Genomic DNA, 20,223 nt, shown 5'->3' with positions numbered 1-20,223 from the left:
AGTCCTATTTTCATGTGCGATTATAAGAAATGGGTGAATTAGTCTAAGATATTAACAGGTCCTTTTGTGTAGGATCCTTGAGGAACAGAGAGGCTGTGGGGTCTCAGATGGGAAGCGGGTCTGGGGTATGTTTTGAGAATGGATGCTACCACAGGCTTGTTGGGTAACTTGGGCAGTGCCTCTTTGATCTGGACTCAGTGTGTGCAATGAGGCGTCAGAGGGGATCCAGTCCTTTTGATATTGGGTTAGTCCAGGTGGACTAGAGAAACAAATCCAGAGACATTCATAAGTGTATAAGAGAGAGCTTTATGTACAAGAGCAATTGAATATTGAGAAAACATTCTAGTCCAGTCCAGATCAAGTCCATAAGTCCAATATTAACCCATATGTTCGATACTAGTCTATAAAGCCCTCTTCAGACTCATGAAACACATGCAATGATGCCGAATGCAGGAAGATGACAGGCCAGTGGGTGGAAAGTCTTGTGGACCCAGCGGTGGTAGAAGCATCTCAGTGCTGGCAGGGGTCTCCATGTGACTTCTCCAGGGCTCTGGATGCATCAGCATAGCTCCATCAGGCTTGTTGTCAGTAATGTCTCGCAGGGAGTGAGCCTGTGTCCCGGCTCCAAGGAGCTATTTCTCCTTAGCGCCTCCAAATGAGGTCATCAAGCGGCGACCTGCTTGGCAGGCTAAACTCCACCACTTCACTCTTCCTAGTCTCAAATTGACAACCAATGATGTAAGCACCACTGAGATCTTTCTTCTGGTGTGGGGAGTGTCCCTTCCAGGCGGGCAGGATAATCTGGCCTGGGGTCGGTCTTATTGTTAGATGCCATCAAACCAGTCTGACTCATCGTGACCCTCCGTTTAACACTGCTCCGTCCTTGGTCATCCTCACGGTCATCCCCGGGTTGGAACCCACTGTTACAGTTGCTGTGTCCATCTACGTTGTCGGGGGGGAGGGGGAGGGGCTTCTTCTTTCTCATGGACTCTCTACGTTTCCCAGCGTGAGGTCCTCCTCCGGGTGCTGGTCTCTCCTGACAACATGCCCAAAGGATGTGAGTTGGAGTCCCACCATCCTCTCCTCCAAGAGCGTCCTGGTGGTGCTTCTTCCAACAGAGATTTGTTCATTTTTTCGGCAGCACACGGTATATTTCTCCCCCCCCCCCGCAAGACTGTAATTCAGAGGCTTCCGTTTTTCTCTGCTCTTACTTACTCAGCACCCAGCTTTCACGAGCACGCAGAATGATCAGAAATCCCACAGCTTGGGTTAGGTGCACCTCAGTCTTCAAAGTGACCTCTTGACTTTGGAACACTTGAAATAGATCTTTGGCAGCAGATGTGCCCGAGGCCATGTGCCACCTGATTTCTTGACTGCTGCCCCCGTGGGTGTTGTGCGTGGAGTCCGGTTTAGTGAACATATACCGAGTAAGCATCTGCTGGGCGGTGACTCTCAGGGGTAGGATTCTTGTCTTCCATGAGGGAGATCCAGGTTCAATGCTACTCAGGCACAGCCATGGCCACTGGAGGCTCCCCGGCTGCTGAGATGCTGAACAGGTTTCAGTGATGTTTCCCGATGATAGACTGGGAAGAACAACCTGGTGATATGCTTCCAGAAACCAGCCAGTGAGAATCCTGTGAGATTCCCGTGGTCCCATCTGAGACCAATCACGACACAGGATTGGGATGGCATTCTGTGGATTCCATTCCCCTGGATCCCACTGGTGAGGCAGGGCGTGGATGACAGTGAACAATTACAAACACTGGGCAGGATCCCAGGTGGCACAGTGCACTACGTATCGGGCCATGAGCCACCCGGGCATGGGTTTGAGTCCACCAGCTGCTCCATGGGAGGAAGAGGAGGCTGCCTGTCTACGTAAAGATGCAAAGTCTCAGTCGTCTAAAGAGGCCGTTCTAACTCTCCGAGAGGGTCTCAATCAGCTAAATGGATTCAATTGCAGTGTTTGTGTGTTTTTTGAGACAGTGGGATGTAGGACTGGTGAACTGTGTTCTAGTGGGAAAAACCAGGCCAGAATAAGTGAGTAAATGAATAAGACCACTTAAGTATAAGCATCATGGAAAAAATTATGAGGTGCTCTGCTCTGGACAATATTTACAGCTAGGGAAACTCTGTAGGGTTGCTCTGTGTCAGAACTGACCCAGTGGTAGTGGGTGCATCGTGTGTGGGGGCAGGGGGGTGGGACAGAAGGCGATGCGATAGAGGAGGTGGTGGTGGTTAGGATGGTGGCAGAAAGCCTCTCCAAGGAGGTACTATATGGATGAGACCTAAATGGTGGGAAGCCCTGGGCTTTGTGGAAACATGGGAGAAGAGCATTCTGGGCAATGGGAGTGGCCACTGTCAAAGCCCGGAGGCAGGGGTGTACAGGTGTGTCCAGGGAGCATTGAAGAGGCAGGCGTGGCTGGCATGGAACAACAGGGAGAATGGGGAGAGAGAAGGGTAAAAGGCTGCCTTAGAAGAGACTGGAGCTGCGGGGACCAAGGAAGCTTCTGGAGCCAGTGATCATGAAAGGGCTGCAAGGGCTTGTATGACTGACCTACCTGCTGCCACCTCCTCACCTCCACCCTTTCTCTTCTGATTTTCTCCACTCAGGGATCTGTTGGATTTCCCGGGCCCCTGGGACCATTAGGAGAGAAAGGGAAACGGGTGAGTCCTGATCCGGGGTCAGGGGGGAGGAAGTCCTGCCTGTGTCTATGCGTGGTGGGCCTGTGTGCACTCATGCCATTGTGTTCACGCAGAACACATGTAGTACATCACATACTACTCATAAAGTATGACCTGTGAGTCTTGGTGGGCATGTGCATAGCAAGTGGCCCTCTGTGTTGATCAGATAGGGTCCAGGTCTGTGTCTGAGTGACCAAGATCATGGATCTGCATGTATGTGTGTGACATCAACATGTGGATGATGCACATGTGCATAGAATTTTGTGCCCTGAGTGGATGAGCCCATGTACATATTCTATTGCTGTGTGTGTATTTCATGTAATTAGATGTGGTGCACATGAACATGGGTACATTAGCATCCTGGGTGGTACACCTGGTTCTTGCACCTGGTTACTAACCAAGAGGCTGGGTGTTGGAGTCCACCCAGCGGTGCCACAGAGGAGAGGCTGGATTCTGAACCAATCAGTCACCCACCCCTTCGCCCCCACCCCCACCACTCAATGGAGCACAGTTGCATTGTGTTCACACAATGTTACTCTGTGTCCGAATTGACTTGGTGGCACCTGGTTGGTATATATGTCCTGGTTGTGTTCATCAGGACCAAGTTTCTTCTATTAATCCATGCATGTGTGTTCACATTGGCTAGAAGCTTGTGTCAATCAACTCAAGGCTGAAGACGGCCAAATGCCTGGCATGGTGTGTGTGTGTGTGTGTGTGTGTGTGTGTGTGTGTTGTATGTGCATGCCAGCTTGCATGTTTGGACCCTGAAGGTGTGATGGTGTAATTGTGGATGCCATTGGGTGTCTGTCACCATCATGTGGCCTTGTGTGTGAGTGGTGCATTTGTGTGTGTGAATAGAAGGCTGTGAATAGATGTGAACAGACAAGCTTCTAGGTCCGTAACTGTGCATTTGTGTCCATGTCCTGGTATAATTCTCTGCTGCCTCCCTCCACCCAAATTCCTTTTCAGGGGAAGGCGGGGCAGTCGGGAGAGGAAGGAGAGCGGGGACCACCAGTAAGAGAATGCCCTATGGAGAGTTGTCCCCCCATCCCTGCTAGGCCCTGGTTGTGGGTGAGGGTGGGGTTGGGGTGAGTGGGGACAGGGCTGCAAAGGAGACATCAGGGTCATATCAGTTTCTGGGATGGGGCAGGAAAAGAAGGGGCTGCTCATGGAGATGATCCATCTCCTAGCTCCCCCAACTTCTCCTTCTAATCTTTCCCACTTTTCTGCTCAGGGTTCTCGTGGAGAGAGGGGGCAACCAGGTGCTACAGGACAGCCAGGCTCCAAGGTATGGGAGGGGTGGGTGGTCAGGGCCACCACGGGATCTTTCTGCCCCAGACTCACCCAATACCTTCCCATCCCTTCCAGTGGGTTTATTTCCACTCGCTCTATCTTAGGGAGATGTGGGCCAGGATGGGGCTCCCGGGATCCCTGGAGAAAAGGTTAGTGTGTGTGTGTGTGTGTGTTTGTGTGTGTGTCCACATGTGGGAAAGACTGATTCACTGATGGACTGGTGGGTTCTGGAGGGAGACAAGCCCAGGGAGTGGGGGAATGTACTAATGCCAGTGTGGGGGGTGGGGTGGGAAAAGAACATCCTCTCAGGCCACAGAACTGTGAGTTCAAGTCCCAGCTCTGCCACTCGCCAGCGGTGTGACCTGGGCTAATCACATGGCCTCTCCATGCCTCAGTTTTCCCCTCTGTCAAATGGGAATAGCTGCAGTCCTCACCCACAAGGGCTGCAGCGATAAAGGAACCACTTCCTGTGTGTGGAAGCTGGGGCTTGCGGGGCGCATTCTGGTGCAAGTGTGTTCTTTGGGGAGGTTCAGGGGCCCCGCCAGACACAGGGCTGGGATAACGACTTCTGATTCTTCTCAGGGCCTCCTCGGTCTGCAAGGACCCCCTGGATTTCCTGGGCCAAAGGGCCCCCCAGTGAGTGAGCTCACCCTGATTGAGGCCTGGGGTGGGGGTACCCCTGAGGCAGGGAGACTCATAGCTATACCCCCATTTTTTCCCATCTTGTCTCTCAGGGCCCCCAGGGAAAAGACGGGAGACTTGGGCACCCCGGGCAGAGAGGAGACTTGGTGAGCGATCCCCTGACCCCTGACCCTATGATGTCCCTCCTTTCCTCCCTCCGTGTGACATCCCCACTTGGTCTGTCTCCCCAGGGCTTCCAAGGTCAGACAGGCCCGCCAGGACCAGCTGGTGTTGTGGGACCTCAGGTCTGAGTTACCTGTCTAATTTTGCCTTGCTTGGGGGAGGGGTGGGGGGATGTTGGGGTCCCATTCAGAACACACCTTCCCCCCACACACAGGCCATCGCCATTCAAGATAATCCATCTTCTTCCTCTCCAGGGAAAGACGGGAGAAGTGGGGCCTCTGGGTGAGAGGGGGCCCCCAGGCCCACCTGGGCCTCCTGGTGAACATGGACTTCCGGGTCTGGAAGGCAGAGAAGGGAGCAAGGTGAGATCCCACTCCACAGGAGAGCTTGGTCGAGTGACCCCCTGAGCCCTCCATCAGTCCCTGCGACACCTCGGGGCCTCAGCCAAGCCTCCCACCCCCCCATGGAGGGCCCCAGATTCAGAGACTCAGAGAGACGCTCTGACTTCTATCCTCTGCACTCTTCCTGCAGGGGGACCTGGGGCCCTCTGGACCTTCTGGGAAGGAAGGCCCACCTGGACCCAGGGGCTTCCCTGGCCCCCAAGGGGCCCCCGGGGACCTGGTGAGTCATTTTTGGAGGCTCCTTCAGGCAGACATCTGGATGGGCTGGAGGCAGAGATGGAGAGGGGGCGATGGCGGTGGCATGTTGGGTGGGGATAGCTGTGAAAGCCAAGGGGCAGTGACTGGAGAGGCCTGGAGGAGACAGCCCCCCTCCCCCCATGGCCACCCCAGTCCCAGGAAAATGGGGACCTCCAGTCTACCGGAGTGCAGGCAGGACTGGGGGCAACCTGGGGACCGCCTACCTGAATCATCTCCTCCCTCAGGGACCCACTGGTCTGAAGGGTGACAAGGGCCCCCCGGGCCCCATCGGGGCCAACGTGAGTATGATGCCATCTGCTGGGTGAGGGTGGGGGTGGGGAGGACTCGGGGTGTCCAGGAAGGTGAAGCCCCCCATCTCTGGAGCCAAACGGGCCCTGCTCACACCCAGCTCTGCCACTCGCTGCCCTGCAGTCAGCTCGTTCTGCAATCTCTTGCTTCCTTAGCTGTAACATAGATGAGCCCCCCCCCCCAGATGATCATAGCCTTCGGTGAGATGGCCTCTCCATGGATGTGCCCCAGGGCCAGGCACCCACAGAGTACAAAGCCTCTCTTCCCTTGATGGAGCTTGTATTCTAATGAGGGGACGGGGAGTCCCCCTGAGATGTGGAGCACAGGGTGGCGGGCAGCAGCTGGCACGGGCTGACCAGGGAAGGCCTCTGGAGGTGACAGCTGAGCGGGGCCCTGAAGGAGACAGGGGAGGGGCCAAGTGGGTGTTTTCTAGAGTAGTGAGGGTTCCAGGCAGAGGGAACCGCAGGTGCAAAGGCCCTGAGGCAGGAGGGCACCTAGTGTGTGAGGAACCTGGAGGGGCCTGGTGGGACTGCAGCTGAGCCCAGGAGAGAGGGGGCTGTGCAGGGCGGTGATTGGGGCAGGATGGGCAAGGTCTTGTGGACTACCCGGAGGAGGGTGGTGGGCAGAGCGGAGACTGACAAGACTCATTGTTTGCTTTCCTGAGAGGAGGAAAGGGTGACTGCCCAGCCTCTCTCCCTCCTTGAAGGAGAGCCATACCTGGTTACAATGTCCTAATTTTCAGGGCTCCCCTGGTGAACGGGGTCCCGTGGGCCCAGCGGGAGGCATTGGGCTTCCTGGCCAAGGCGGAGGCCAGGGCCCAGTTGGACCCACAGGCGAGAAGGGGTCCCCGGTAAGTGACCTTCCCAGTCCATTCCCCAGGGGACCTGGGCCCACCATGTACAGGGACCCCTGGGACGTTCCAGCCCCAGCCCCCTGACCCGCTGTTCCCACCCTTTCCATCTCTCTGAGTCAGGGTGAACGTGGCGCCCCTGGTCCCACTGGAAAAGAGGGGGTCCCAGGGCCCCTGGGCCTTCCTGGACCCAGTGGAGCTGCCGGGCCTTCCGGAGAGGAAGGGGACAAGGTGAGGGGCGCCTGGAGAGGCAGGGGCCAGGGGGAGCGTGGAGGGTGTGGAGAGGCTGGATCTTCTCTCATCCTGTTTCCTTTGCAGGGAGAAGTGGGTGCCCCTGGTCATAAGGGCAGCAAAGGGGACAAGGGGGAAGCGGTGAGTGGGGACCCCCAATTGCGGAGTTCTCCCCCAGAAGGGGAGAGGGGGAGGGGTGTCTGGGATGTGGATGGGCAGAGCGGGAAGACCCACAGAACTTGCCACCTTTTGGGGCCCTATCTTCATACCTGCAAGTGTTACAAACCTGCCAGAATGCTTCGGGTCAGGGGTCACAGAACCCAACTACAGATAGAAGCTGGGCCCCAAGGGAAGGGGGAGGTGACCCTCTCTTCTCTTCTTCACTGGTGGCCCACACTTGGCTCTGGCTGGGAGGCCTTTGCCCTTCAGCTCCGGTGTCCAGCAGCAGCAGTGAGCCAGCTCAGTCGCAGGGCTGTGGTGGGACTTCCAGAGAAAGGTCTGGCAGGCCAGTCCAGAACTAGAGGCTGGTGACCTTTTCGGATCCCAGTAATCGTCTGCCAGGGAGACGGGTTGAGAAGATGTAGCTGCCCCTGGTGGTGTGATTTTTCTAACAAAGAGTTATGGGCAGGGAGGCAGGGACTGACATTGTCAGTGCCCCTACTCAATCTTGGACCTGAGGGGCCTTGGACTTTGTTTCTGCCCCCCCTCCCTCCCCAGGGCCCACCTGGACCAGCAGGGATTCAAGGTCCTGTGGGACACCCAGGCTTGCCGGTGAGTGAGTGCTCTGAGCTCTGGGACCCTTGTCGATCCCTGATGGGAATGAGCATGTTCTTCAGCCTGACTCAGGGCCCCTCTGGACCCTGTCCCCACCCTGTTCCTCAGCGGCAACACCCAGAATGAACTCGACTCTAGAATTTAACCCAGTCACACTCTCAGCCCCAACCCTGAACCCCATCTCAACCCCAACATCAACCCTCTTCATGACCTTTAACTTTCACCCCAACTCCAAACCCCATATCGTCCAAACTCGGACAGAGTCCAAAACTCAACTGCTCACCGTGACCAACAGGCTCGAAGCAGAACTCAATCTGTGAATCTGATCCTGGCTCCATCCCTGGTTTTAGCCCAACCCTAAGCCCTTTCTCAACCCCTTGGACCCTGTTTGTGACCTTAACCTTGACTCCAGACTTGGCTCACCACTGATGCCAGTCTCTGACTTTGACCAGATACATGACATCATTCCCCAAACTTGAGCCTTAACCAAGACCTCAACTCAGTTCTGAACCCCCCTAAGCTTAATCCTGACTCTGACTCTTAATCTTAACCCTTGACCCTAAGTCCATCTCCATCCTCTCACCCTGGCCCTAACTGCGGTTCTGTCCCTATCCTCCTCACAGGGAGCAGATGGAGCCCAGGGACGCCGGGGCCCCCCAGGTCTCTTTGGACAGAAAGGAGATGATGGAATCAGGGGCTTTGTGGGAGTGATTGGCCCCCCTGGCTTGCAAGTGGGTATCTGAGCTATAGGGCCGTGCCTCCATTTTCCTCGTCCCGTGCGGTAATCGTGGTTCTTTGTCTCACAGGGGATGCCAGGCCCTTCCGGAGAGAAGGGGGAGGTTGGAGATGTGGGGTCCATGGTACGGATCGCTGGGAAAGTGGGAGGGAGACTAAGGGTACAGGGAGGGACTGGGATCCACCTCGGGGATCACAGGGCACCATGGGCATACCAAGGGTCACGTGACTCTAGGGTGGTGTCTGTGGTCGTTGGAGAGTCACGGGATGCTCTGCTGACCCACTCACAGGGTCCCCATGGAGCTCCAGGCCCTCGAGGCCCCCATGGACCCAGTGGATCAGAGGTGAGGACTCTTGGGGGGTGGTCAGGATGCTTCATAAGTGGGGAACACCCATTTCCCAAGAAGGCTGTATCTACATTCCCCATCCTCACCTCTGCACACTATGCTTTGCTGTTTCTCTAGGGCACTCCTGGGCTGCCTGGAGGGGTTGGTCAGCCAGGCGCTGTAGGGGAGAAGGTAAGAGATGAGAGAGAGAGAGAGAGAGAGAGAGAGAGAGAGAGAGAGAGAGAGAGAGAGAGAACGAGAGAGAGAATGGGAGGTGGGGGGGGACAACACCCAACTTCCATTGAAGTTAGATGTTCTGGGGGGTCCTTTCCCTGTCTGCCAGGATGGGACCCTTCCCCACTTCCATTCTGTCTCCTGCAGGGAGAGCCAGGGGAGGCTGGAGACCAAGGATCCCCAGGAGCCCCAGGCATCCCGGTAAGAGACTGGGCTCTCTGCCCCCCGTACTCATCTATGGAATCACTGAGTCCTGGTCACTCAGGGCCACTTTGACCTCTGGGAAATTCTAAGTCACCTACGGAGCCCTGACCTATGGTCATCACCTGGCTGTCTCGATGGCAGACTGCTGGGAAGCCTCAGATAGGGTTCCGACATAGTTTTGTGGGTTGTACACTGCTCAAGGGTTCAAGGCTAAGCAGGGAAGTGGGGACCTGTGCAAATCCAAGCCATGAGCCCTCGCTTGGAGATGATGCCACCCTTGCGCCAGGACCTTTGGGCCACTGGCCCATCTGTCCCCTGGCCTTTAGAAGTCAAGGGTGGCTAGGACCTCTTACCTTTGCGAAGTCTAGGCCACCCTGGCCCATGACCTCAGGAAATTCCCAGGCCCTTCTGATTCCTGAATCCATGTATGCTAACCTGTGACCCCTAGAGAGTCCCAGCCACTCTGACCTCTGACCTCTGTTTCTTCAAAGGGTCCCAAGGGCGAATTTGGTGAAAAGGGGGACTCAGGCCCAACTGGTGCTGCTGGACCACCAGGCAAGAAAGGGCCCCCTGGAGAGGATGGAGCCAAAGGGAGCGTGGTGAGTTTTGGAGAGGCGTGGGGGCAGAGGAGGGGAGGCTGGGGGGATGTGGGTGCACCGGGGGGAGGTGGCCAGGAAACTCGTGCTGAAATCCATTGGTCCAGGTCACGGGGCTCATGTAGAAGGTTGACGTCTTGAAATTGATGATGGAAACCTAGTCCAAGAGTGCTTGCGAGTATTGATGCTATATTGTGGTTCTACAGTTCTACGGTTGTTACATAGTCTGTAAGGCCCCCCAGCAAAATGATTAAAAATAAGATCCATTGACCCTCCGAGCCACTGAGAAGGGGCTGAGTGAGTGAGTGGATGGCCCATTCATCAATGCATGGAGGACGCCAATGTGCTTTCCCTTTGGACCAGCCTCACCGTGTTGGAAAGGTCAAGGCTGGGGTCATGCTAGGTCAGAAGTTGGGCTGATGGGGGGGGGGGGAATTGGTGGCAATGTGACATAGAGGGGAATTTGAGGCCCCGTGTCCCAGGAGTGAGGAAGTGCTGAGCCTCCTGATGGAGACACTAAGGAGCCCCAGTCTGTGGCACCTGGATTCGAAGCTCACTCCGTGGCCAACTGCTGTACCCCCTTCCCTGAGTGGCTGCTCCCTCCGTGAACCCTGATGCGTGTCACAGTTTCCTCTGTCTGCGTTAACCACGGCAAAGTCTGCTCTCCCAGGACAGGGATTGGGTGTGGTGTCCCAGTCCCCAGAACGGTGCCTGACCTCGGTCTGAGGTCCTAGAGACAGGAGTCGTAGGGACCGGTTGATCTGTTGAACGGATGAATGAAGGATGTACGATCACTCAGTGTTGTGATGATTACTTACTCTGTGGTTCAGGGACCCACAGGACTCCCAGGAGATCTAGGACCCCCAGGAGACCCTGGACCTTCGGTGAGGATGACCCCAATCCCCCTCCCCATCCTATCCTAGGCCTGATGTCTTCTCTAGTTCTGTGCCCCCTCTCCAGACCTGGGCTGTCAGTAGAGTAAACCATCCCCCTTCTGGCATGTTCTCATGACTCCCCAACTTATCTCCCTCTAGGGTATCGATGGCCCCCCGGGGGAGAAGGGAGACCATGGTGATGTTGGGGGTCCGGTGAGTGGGGTCAAGGGTGTGGTGCTGGGAGAGCGGGGTTGGGGGGCAGTGAGTGGTGAGCCGGGGACCTTTATGAGGTCTCATGATGAACGTAAGCGACCCAGGAAGGTGGGAGATGGCAGGTTCTGGGGAGATGCCTGGGGGGAAAGCTGTCTTCTAACCAAAGGCAGCCTGAACCACAGTCAGGCTCCACCAAGGTTCGCTAATGTGACTCTCGTTGCCATTGCCCCTGTAGGGTCCATCTGGTGCTTCTGGGGAACCAGGCCCCCCTGGGCCCCCTGGGAAGAGGGTGAGTGACACCCCACTTCATGGCTGCTTGGCCTCCCACCTTTTCCCGGTCATCCACACACATCTCACGGGCTCCCACTTACCCACGTAGGTCCCTACTGACACACAAAGGCCTTCTACAGATCTATACAGGCCCAACCATCTGCACAGGACCCTTACTCACCTGTACAGGAGAGTCCCATCCACCCACATAGGGACCCCCCCCCCCACACACACTCACACTCTCTTTTCCCCCTCTGCAGGGTCCTTCAGGCCGAATGGGTCCGGAAGGCAGAGAAGGGCAGAAAGGTACCAAGGTGAGTGTCCCCATCTGTATCCAGGGTCCCTGTGCTGACACGTTACCAACAATGACGCCATCAGGAGGCAGATCCTGGGTGGGGGATGGGCAATGGGACATAGAGGGGGATCCTGTGACCCCCCACAGGTGGTCCAATATCCCCCCTCTCCCTGATAGCTCTTGCTTGTGGTTAGAAGGTAAGTATCTCCTGACTCTTCCCCTCCTCCCTTGACATGTTTCAGGGGGAGCCAGGCCCTGACGGCCCCCCTGGGAAGACAGGCCCTATCGGGGCTCGAGGGCCCCCTGGGCATGTTGGGCCCGAGGGTCTTCGAGGGATTCCTGGCCCTGTGGTGAGTAAGATGGCCAAGGGAGGGTAGAGGCTGGGTGCCAGGTGTGTGCTCTGATCACCTCCATTTTCATAATTGGGAGGAGTTGGCCTCGGTTGAGGGGTGGGGTGTTCACTACGGGTCTTGGCAGGGTGGCCTTCCCCCATGGTTCTGTTTTGTCCTCAGGGTGAACCAGGCCTTCTGGGCTCCCCTGGACAGATGGGTCCTCCTGGCCCCCTGGTAAGAGACTTTCTTGTTCCTGAGGGCCCATTTGGTATTCAGGAACTATTAGTGATCCATCGGACTGTCCACTTGCCTATCTCTGCTCTGGTCGCCTCTCCTGTGAATCTATGCTGACCATCACACTGACCATCTGTCTTGATGACCCGCATTGACCATCCCCTCTGACCACTGTTTTGATAGCTTACATTGACCACCCACATTGACGTTCCATTTTGATCTACACTGATCAGTACACTGACCCTGCGACTTGGTGGTTTCTACCGACCACACCTCTTCTCTCTGTTGATGGCCTACACTGACCACCCACGAGGATGCTCTATTTTGATGGTGTCCACTGACCATCTATAGGGATCTTGGCCACTTCACTGTTCTCTAACCGACTGCCTCATCAATCCCTCCTCCCGCCTGACCTTTTCCATGACCACAACCCTGCTCATTCCATCCCCGAATCACCCCTGGGGGCGTTGGACAATTACTGATGGGCGCTTGCTCTCCTTCCAGGGTCCCCCCGGCCTTCCAGGACTGAAAGGAGATGCTGGCCTCAAGGGAGAAAAGGTAAGGGCTATCTCATCCCCTTCTTCTTCCTCCTGCCCACCAGCTCCCTCTTCCCTTCCTTCCCCAGGGAGCAGAGGCCTTCTTTGCTCCCAAACATGATTCCAACGCCCTGGGCCAAGCCTCTCCCAGCCCCTTGCTTCTCCCCCACACCTTTAGGGCCAGATCGGATTGATTGGCCTCATTGGCCCTCCTGGGGAAGCCGGTGAAAAAGGGGATCAGGGATTTCCAGGCGTGCAAGGCCCCCCTGGCACCAAGGGAGAACCTGTGAGTGTGAACCTGTCCTGAGGGAAGAGTCTGCTCCACGGAGGGGGTGGAGACTGTGGGGGTGGCGGCTTGGGGGTCTCCCTGCCTCTTGAAGGATTGAGAGATAGGGGTCTGGGGAAAATGGAGACCTCTATCTGGGGGCTGTGGGTTGGAGGCTGTGCTAGGGGTGGGGGTGGGTCCCTCTTTAGGGGGATTAGCGGCTTCTTTGGGGGGTGTCTGGTCAATGGAGTGAGATCTCACTCATGCTGACTCTGATGTCCCTTCGGCAGGGTCTCCCTGGCCCTATTGGCTCTTTGGGCCACCCTGGAGCCCCTGGTGTCGCAGTGAGTATGGGGGATTTGGGGAGGTGGGGGTTTCCCAGATGACCAGTCCAGGACTCCACTTCTTCCTGCTTCTACTTCACAGGGTCCTCTGGGACAGAAGGGCTCCAAGGGATCCCTGGTGAGTACACACGCCCCCAGGTCTCAGTCCCTCCCTTACACTCATCAGTTTCCCCGTAATCACTCATCTTGTATTCAGCAATTATTGATTGCCTGCCATTGTGTTCCATCAAATCTAAGATGCTATCCTTTGTAGAACGCGTCGTTCTTTTGCAAATGGCCAAGAAACCAATTCTGGCAAGTAAACTAGACTTGCTGACTAGGTGGAGACGCATGCTGCTTTCAGAGATGCTAAAATCTGGAAGGAGGATGTGCATCTTAATCTTCCCCTAAGGCTGTGTGTGTGTGTATGCTTGTGTATGTGTGTATGTATACATGTATGTATGTATTTGTGTATGTATATGTGTGTGCATTTGTGTCTATGTATGCTTGTGTGTTTACATGTACATATGTGTGTATGTCTGTATAGTGTATGTATATGTGTAGTTGTGTGTTATGAGTATGTATATTTGTGTATGTGTATATGTGCATGTCTGTATGTATGTGTATGTGTGTGCATTTGTGAATATGCATATGTGTGTATGTATGTTTACATGCACACATGTGTGTATGTATATATTGTTGTGTGTATGTGTACGTGCATACGTGTATATGTATGTGTTGTGTGTGTATGTATGTGAGTATGTATGTATATTTGTGTATGTGTATATATGTGTGTGTCTATATGTACGTGTGTGTATTGGTGAGAAGAGGTCAGGTCTCTGGGGAACCACTTCCAAGTGCCCTCTTTTTACAGGGATCCATTGGTCCCCAAGGAGACACGGGTCCTCCAGGGCCTCCTGGACCCCCGGTGAGTTCCTCAGAGTTCCCCTGGAAGGTGCCAGGGATGGGGGACTATGTCCTGTGTTCCCCATGGGGTGCTTAGGGCCCAGAAGGGGTGGGACCAACTTGGGGGCCAGTAGGGATGTGGGTGTGGAGGGCAGTCCCTGGAAAGACCAGGGCAGCTAGGAATTCAAGAGGGTCGGGGTGGGGCGGAGAAGGGACAATCCTGCAGGAGCAGTGGCCTGGCTCACATCTTTTGTGACTGTCTCTCCCTGATCTCTCTCTTCTCTTGGGTTCTATCCCTGCCTCCACCACTTCCATTCCCTCCGGCCTTTTCTGGTTTGTCTCCATTCCCTTCCCACTTCTGCTCCTGCCATTTCTCCCTCCTCCCCTCCCCCTCTCCTTCTTGGAGAGCCCTCTCTCTCTCATTTCCTTTCTTTGGCCTCTCACACACCTGGGCCTTTCTGTCTCTCCTTCCTGGGGGCCCCTCTTTCTGTCTCTCCTGCCCCTGTCTCTGTACTTCCTCTGGGGCCTCCTCTCCCTGGCTCCGCCCCACTCCAGGGTCCCCCGGCCGAGCTGCCCAGGCTGCGTCGCCGCCGGCGCTCCCTTTCCGTCCTGGGGGGCGGCCTGGAGGAGGTGCTGGCCTCACTGGCCTCGCTGAGCGTCGAGGTGGAGCAGCTGCGGCGCCCTCCGGGCACAGCGGAGCGCCCGGGCCTCGTGTGCAGCGAGCTGCACCGCAACCACCCGCACCTGCCGGACGGTGAGCTCCCCGCCCCCCTGGGTCTCTGGGCGCCCTGGGTCGGGTCGCCGCTCACGGACGTGCTCTGGCTCTGCGGCAGGGGAGTACTGGATCGACCCCAACCAGGGCTGTTCTAAGGACGCGCTCAGGGTTTTCTGCAACTTCACAGCGGGAGGGAAGACCTGCCTCCACCCGGACAAAAAGTTTGAGACCGTGAGTTCCAGCGTCACCGCCACCGTCTTGGGGCAGCTGGGCTGGGGCCCCGAGGCCCCCTGCGAGGGGGTCGGGGTTCCGGGGAACCTCATTGTGCCCTCCCCCAGGAAGGGCTTTCCCTCCCCACCCCACCCCCACCAGCCTTGGTCTGAAATGGTCTCCTTTCTTCAGCCAACCTTGATTGGGCGCCTCTAAACAAACAAACAAACAAACAAACAAACCAAACTCACTGCCACCGAGGGGCAATTGTAAAGGAAGCGGTCCAAAGGGCCTTGCTCAGGTGAGGCAGTCTGGTGTTGAGCCCCAGCCCCTCCCCATGCGGCCACGCCATCCCTGATTTTCACCATCCCTGACTTGCGCTATTTTATAAGCCCTACCTGGTCCTCCAGGCTGCAGGCTGGAAGGTGAGACCATAGGGTCCCCCAGAAATCCTGGGGTTCTCTGTCATCGCCGAGCCCTGAGCTGGACACCAAGGACATCTGCTTTAGTGACCCTCTCCTTGTCCCCAGGTGAAATTGGCCTCCTGGTCCAGGGAAAAGCCCGGAAACTGGTACAGCACATTCCGCCGGGGGAAGAAGGTGAGTCGCTGGAGACCAGGAGGGAGAATAGTGGGAAATGAGTGGGAACCAACACGGGGAGTTGGGGGAGGGGCTCAGTCAACAAGAGCAGGACAGACTGGCCTCCGCCTTCTTGGAGATCCAAGGCTTGGGGCAGGATGGGAGAGACCTACGGTATCAGATGGGTAATAATAGGCAGTTCCCATGCAGAATGCTAAGGAGCCCTGGTGGGGCTGTGAGTTGGTGTTGCGCAGCTACCTGCAAGGTCGGTGGTTCGACTCCATCAGCCGCTCCTTGGGATAAAGAGGAGGCTGTCTGTTTTCATAAGGCTTTACAGTCTTGGAAACCCTCTCTGGGGTGACTCTAAGTCAGAATGGACTTGATGGGAGTGGGTAATTCGGTTTGCTATAGAGAGTGCTGGATCTGGACTGGAGGAAGCTTGGGGGCGGTGGTAGCAATCTAGTGGGAGCTCTGGAAGATTCTAAAGGTCCCCTGTTGTAGGGGCTCTATCAGGGAAGATGAGGAAGGGTGTTTCAGGTAGAGAAAGCAACAAATAAATGCAAACGCCTGGAGTCCAGAGAGGGTGAGTTTGAAGCAGCTCCTTGTTCTGCCTTGGAGAGTACCAGGCAGTGCATGTGGCAAGAAAAGAGACTGGGGAGGTGGATGAGGACCAGGCCATGGGCAGTGAGGAGCCATGGAATGTGTCCAAGGGAGGGAGGGAGCAGTCTCTCTGGGGACGATGTGGGGAGTGGGCTGGGGCCTTTGAGACCCAGACAGGAAAGTTGTCCTGTTGCTTCCAGAGAGCGAGGAGGGGCTCTGGGCTGAGGTTGGTGCTGCTGAGACAGTACTAAGTGAGGGCAAGTCACCAGGACTGGGTGATTGATCAGATGCAGTTCAGGGAAGAGTTGGGGATCAAGCACAGGTTTGTGGCTTGGGTGCCTCTCAAAATAACCCAAATTCACCACCGTGGAGTCAATTCTGACTCACAGCAACCCTCTGGGACAGGGTGAAACGCCGAGGTTGCATCTCCTATCTCTGGCAGAGAAACGTGTGGTTTCCAACCACCAACCTCGTGGTTAGCATATAGCCCCTACGCCACCCAGGGTTCCTGGATTGGGTGACTGGTGTCTAAGGGGCTCTCTGGAGTGTGGACATGAATAGAGGGATGGATTCGATGGTCGGGGCGTGTGTGTGGAGACTGGGTTCAGGTTGAGATTAATTTAGTTAATAGGCCCAACGGTGGGCACGTAGTAGCAAATACAACACCCTGCCTGACTTCACGAAGATGACGTGTTAGTGTGAGAGACGGACAGTAGCCCAGAGAGCAAATAGAACGGTGCTCTCATGTGAGGAGGGGACCCTGAGACAATAATTGAACTGCTCGCAGTTTATCCGGAAGGCGGTTCCAGACCACCTCAGTTGGAGAATGCGTAAATGACAGAGGAAGAGAATGAAGCCCAACAGGATGTATTATCAAACTGATGGTCTGAGGCCAGTTTTGGTTTAGGAATATTTTTACTTAGCCTAAGATAAGCAAGGAACCCTAGTGGTCTTGTGGGTTATGTGTTGGGCTGCTAATCACAGGGTCAGCAGTTTGAAACCACCAGCCGCTCCTTGGGAGAAAGAGGAGGCTTTCTACTCTCATAAAGAGTTATCATCTCAGAAACCCACAGGGGCAGCTCCACCCTGTCCTATAGGGTCACCATGAATTGGCATGGACTAGATGGCAGTGAGTTTTTTGTTTTACTATAAACAAATTATTGTCTTATTGTAGTCATTTTTGATAACAAAAATTATTTGAGAGATTCCATTTTCTTTCTTTCTTTATTTTTTAAATACCCGGTCTTTAAAATCTGCTGTATATTTTACCTTTGCAGCACATTTCGACTGAGATGATAAATGTCACTGGAAATATTTTATCTAATTTTGGATTTCATAAAGTCCACAGTTGGAAAAGTAGATTCACCATGCTCGAGAAGTTCCAAGTGGATCCCCGCTGGAAGCTCAGTTATCATTTATAAATGAAATAAAAAGTGAAAAGCCAAATTCTCCCCACCCCCACACACAGTTCCTCAGTCTCTCCATCGGGATGTTCACTGCCAGGCGCAGTTGGTGGCCATGTTGGACATAGAAGATAGAGAGGACTCAGGAGGTGGCTGGCTCGCTCTCCAGGCCTGGGGCTTACAAGACAGTGGGGTGAGCTAGAGGTGGAGTTATGAGGTCTTTGTCTACACCAGCGGTTCTCAACCTGGGGGTGGCGACCCCTTTGAGGGGGTCGAATGGCCCTTTCACAGGGGTCGCCCGATTCATAACAGTCACAAAATTAAAGTGATGAAGTACCAATGACAATAATTTTATGGTTGGGGGTCGCCACCACATGAGGAACTGTATGAAAGGGTCGTGGCATTAGGAAGGTTGAGAACCGCTGGTCTAGAGGAAGATGTTGAAGCTCATCTGGAGATGGAACCAAGGGACCAAGATTTGGGTGGTCCAATAGGCCAGTTGGGTAGTCTGATGAGATGAGCCAAGTGGGGAATCTACTAGCTGGGAAGAGGGACAGGAGATGTGAAAGATTATTCTTAGGGTTCTGCTTTGGATGACTGGGCAGCTGGTGAGACTGTCCCCGAGATGGGGACATGGTGGAGGTGGCAGGTCTGTCAGTGGATAGAGATGTGAGGAGCGGGGGCTTCCTCAGAAAGGATAGGGGCTAGTGGAGCCCCCCCCCACAATCCTGGCTTTGTCCCACCCCCAGTTCTCCTATGTGGATGCCGACGGGGCCGCGGTGAGCGTGGTGCAGCTGACGTTCCTGAAATTGTTAAGTGCCACGGCCCACCAGCACTTCACCTACTCCTGCCAAAACGCTGCAGCCTGGCTGGACGAAGCCACAGGGGACCACGGCCATTCCCTCCGCTTCCTCGGGGCCAATGGGGAGGAGCTGTCCTTCAACCAGACGGCAGCAGCCAGCATCCATGTCCCTTACGATGGCTGCCGGGTAAGAGAGGAGGGCAGGGCTGGCCAGCGGGCGGCGTGGGGAGACAGGCCTCCGTTGCCGCTCCTGATGCACCCTCCCTGTCTTCTTGTGGGCAGCTCCGGAAAGGACAGGCGAAGACCTTCTTCGAATTCAACTCTTCCAGAGTGGGGTCTCTGCCCCTGTGGGACGTGGCGGCTACTGACTTTGGCCAGACAAACCAGAAGTTTGGATTTGAGCTGGGCCCTGTCTGCTTTAGCAGCTGAGAGTTTGGGGGTGGGCGGGAGGGACAGCGAGGGAGCCCCAGAAGGGGCACATTTGGTGCTGAGGCTTTGAAGCCACTGTATTTATCGTCTCCTGTGACTGTGGAAGCAGGAGAAGGTCTACTCAACATGGTCAACAGATATTTCTTCTCCCTGCAAGGGTCCTGGGGGAATGGTGCCTAGCCGTAGTCTGGTTCTATTTCCCCCTCCATTCCAACACAGCTCGTGACTCCCCACCCCTGAGCTCCCCTTTTCTCACTCAGTGCCCTCCGCCCCCTTTGGTGCTACCCTCCCCCATAGTTAAGCACTGGACGTCTCCTGACCCCAGCCCCAAGGCTGAGACCCCTTTGCTCATTCCTCTTCCCAGGTGGGTCTACAACGAAGGGATTGAAGTCAGACTACAGAGGGAAGTGGGTTTTCCCCTCGGCTGAGCTGGAGGTGATTTCCACTGCCAAAGCCCAGCCCTGGATACACCCTTGCATTCCCAAGCTCACCTTGCTATGCCAGGTGGTTTGAGGACCAAGAGGGTGGAGAGGAATCAGGATCCTAATGGTGCTGCCCTATTTATATCTGGGTTCGTATTAAAAGGGAAAGCCCCCTCTGTTGTATATTTAATCTGCTTCCTCCTTAGGGAAGGCTGGGATATGATGAGAGCATTCCAGTACCCCCGTGCCCCGGTCCACAGGGCACAATTGGCATCTCAAGTCTGAGAATAAACCAGTGACCTGTGTGCCCGTCGCTGCCTGCTTGTGTCTTTTCATCCAGCAATGACCATGTCCTCCTAGGGTCTGACTCTTCCCTCACTGAAGAACCTGATGCCATCTGTCTCGATTGATTCACTGTGGCCATTGGTGGAGGTGGCTAACGATCATGGGATTCATGGGAGAGGGTAGGCCTGTTTATAACCAGCTCGCCACGCTGACTTTGACTGGTTTTAGGGTCTTTGACTCTTCTAAGAAGATGGAGAGATGAAGTAGGACATGGCTTGGCTGTTTGGGGGATTGACTGGGTTAAGAAGATGGAGAGATGAAGTAGGACATGGTTTGGGTGTTAGGGGGATTATTACAGATAGGGTCAAGGGTCTCGATGGGAAGTCAAAGGGTGACTTGAGAAGAGAGTGAATGGACTGAGTTAGGGCGTGAGGGTAAGTTGGAGGTTTGGTGAGTTGAAAATGAGTTGGAGGCGAGTTGGTTTGAAATTGTTTGGGGGCAAGTGAAGCGTGTTCGTGACACGATCAGTGGAGTTGTCTGGTGGGTGGGTGGGTTGCAGGAAGGGTTTGGATGGACTTGGATGTTGGGTTGACTTGCAGGAGGGTTGGTTGAGAAGTGGGATGAGCCAGACAGAGGTAAGTGGAGGGTGGGGGCCTGTGAGAAGGGAGGGGCTGGCAGCTTGTTGAGTCAAGATGTGATGGGTTGTGATGAGGGCTGAGGGTGGGGTGACTTGGTTGGAGATTGAATCTGGAGTTGAGGTTTATTGGCTCTTGTTTGTTAACAGTTTTATGGGCATATAATTCACAGACCATACAATTCCATAGTTCCATCATAGTAAGAGGAATTCTTTATTT

At 55.2% G+C, this 20,223-nt stretch overlaps 1 protein-coding gene across 2 annotated transcripts in view; it reads left to right on the top strand.

Annotated features, from left to right (window-relative positions):
- COL5A3 (collagen type V alpha 3 chain) overlaps positions 1-19,397 on the top strand; it is a 40,889-nt gene extending 21,492 nt beyond the window's left edge. For both annotated transcript variants that reach the window (XM_075546587.1, XM_075546578.1), the window contains exons 32-67: positions 2,611-2,664; positions 3,652-3,696; positions 3,917-3,970; positions 4,080-4,124; positions 4,558-4,611; positions 4,710-4,763; positions 4,848-4,901; positions 5,034-5,141; positions 5,311-5,400; positions 5,663-5,716; positions 6,469-6,576; positions 6,700-6,807; positions 6,895-6,948; positions 7,525-7,578; positions 8,205-8,312; positions 8,388-8,441; positions 8,607-8,660; positions 8,781-8,834; positions 9,024-9,077; positions 9,572-9,679; positions 10,507-10,560; positions 10,711-10,764; positions 11,000-11,053; positions 11,295-11,348; positions 11,572-11,679; positions 11,842-11,895; positions 12,400-12,453; positions 12,610-12,717; positions 12,987-13,040; positions 13,123-13,158; positions 13,894-13,947; positions 14,481-14,679; positions 14,759-14,871; positions 15,381-15,449; positions 18,181-18,420; positions 18,516-19,397. In XM_075546587.1, the coding sequence (XP_075402702.1) occupies positions 2,611-2,664; positions 3,652-3,696; positions 3,917-3,970; positions 4,080-4,124; positions 4,558-4,611; positions 4,710-4,763; positions 4,848-4,901; positions 5,034-5,141; positions 5,311-5,400; positions 5,663-5,716; positions 6,469-6,576; positions 6,700-6,807; positions 6,895-6,948; positions 7,525-7,578; positions 8,205-8,312; positions 8,388-8,441; positions 8,607-8,660; positions 8,781-8,834; positions 9,024-9,077; positions 9,572-9,679; positions 10,507-10,560; positions 10,711-10,764; positions 11,000-11,053; positions 11,295-11,348; positions 11,572-11,679; positions 11,842-11,895; positions 12,400-12,453; positions 12,610-12,717; positions 12,987-13,040; positions 13,123-13,158; positions 13,894-13,947; positions 14,481-14,679; positions 14,759-14,871; positions 15,381-15,449; positions 18,181-18,420; positions 18,516-18,662 (2,820 nt within the window). In that variant the 3' untranslated portion in view covers positions 18,663-19,397. The remainder of the gene's footprint in view (positions 1-2,610; positions 2,665-3,651; positions 3,697-3,916; positions 3,971-4,079; positions 4,125-4,557; positions 4,612-4,709; positions 4,764-4,847; positions 4,902-5,033; positions 5,142-5,310; positions 5,401-5,662; positions 5,717-6,468; positions 6,577-6,699; positions 6,808-6,894; positions 6,949-7,524; positions 7,579-8,204; positions 8,313-8,387; positions 8,442-8,606; positions 8,661-8,780; positions 8,835-9,023; positions 9,078-9,571; positions 9,680-10,506; positions 10,561-10,710; positions 10,765-10,999; positions 11,054-11,294; positions 11,349-11,571; positions 11,680-11,841; positions 11,896-12,399; positions 12,454-12,609; positions 12,718-12,986; positions 13,041-13,122; positions 13,159-13,893; positions 13,948-14,480; positions 14,680-14,758; positions 14,872-15,380; positions 15,450-18,180; positions 18,421-18,515) is intronic.
- Positions 19,398-20,223: the final 826 nt, after the last annotated feature.

This window comes from Tenrec ecaudatus, chromosome 1, assembly GCF_050624435.1.
Source record: "Tenrec ecaudatus isolate mTenEca1 chromosome 1, mTenEca1.hap1, whole genome shotgun sequence".
Classification (NCBI taxonomy): Eukaryota; Metazoa; Chordata; class Mammalia; order Afrosoricida; family Tenrecidae; genus Tenrec; species Tenrec ecaudatus.
This window is presented reverse-complemented; position numbering and strand designations above follow the sequence as displayed.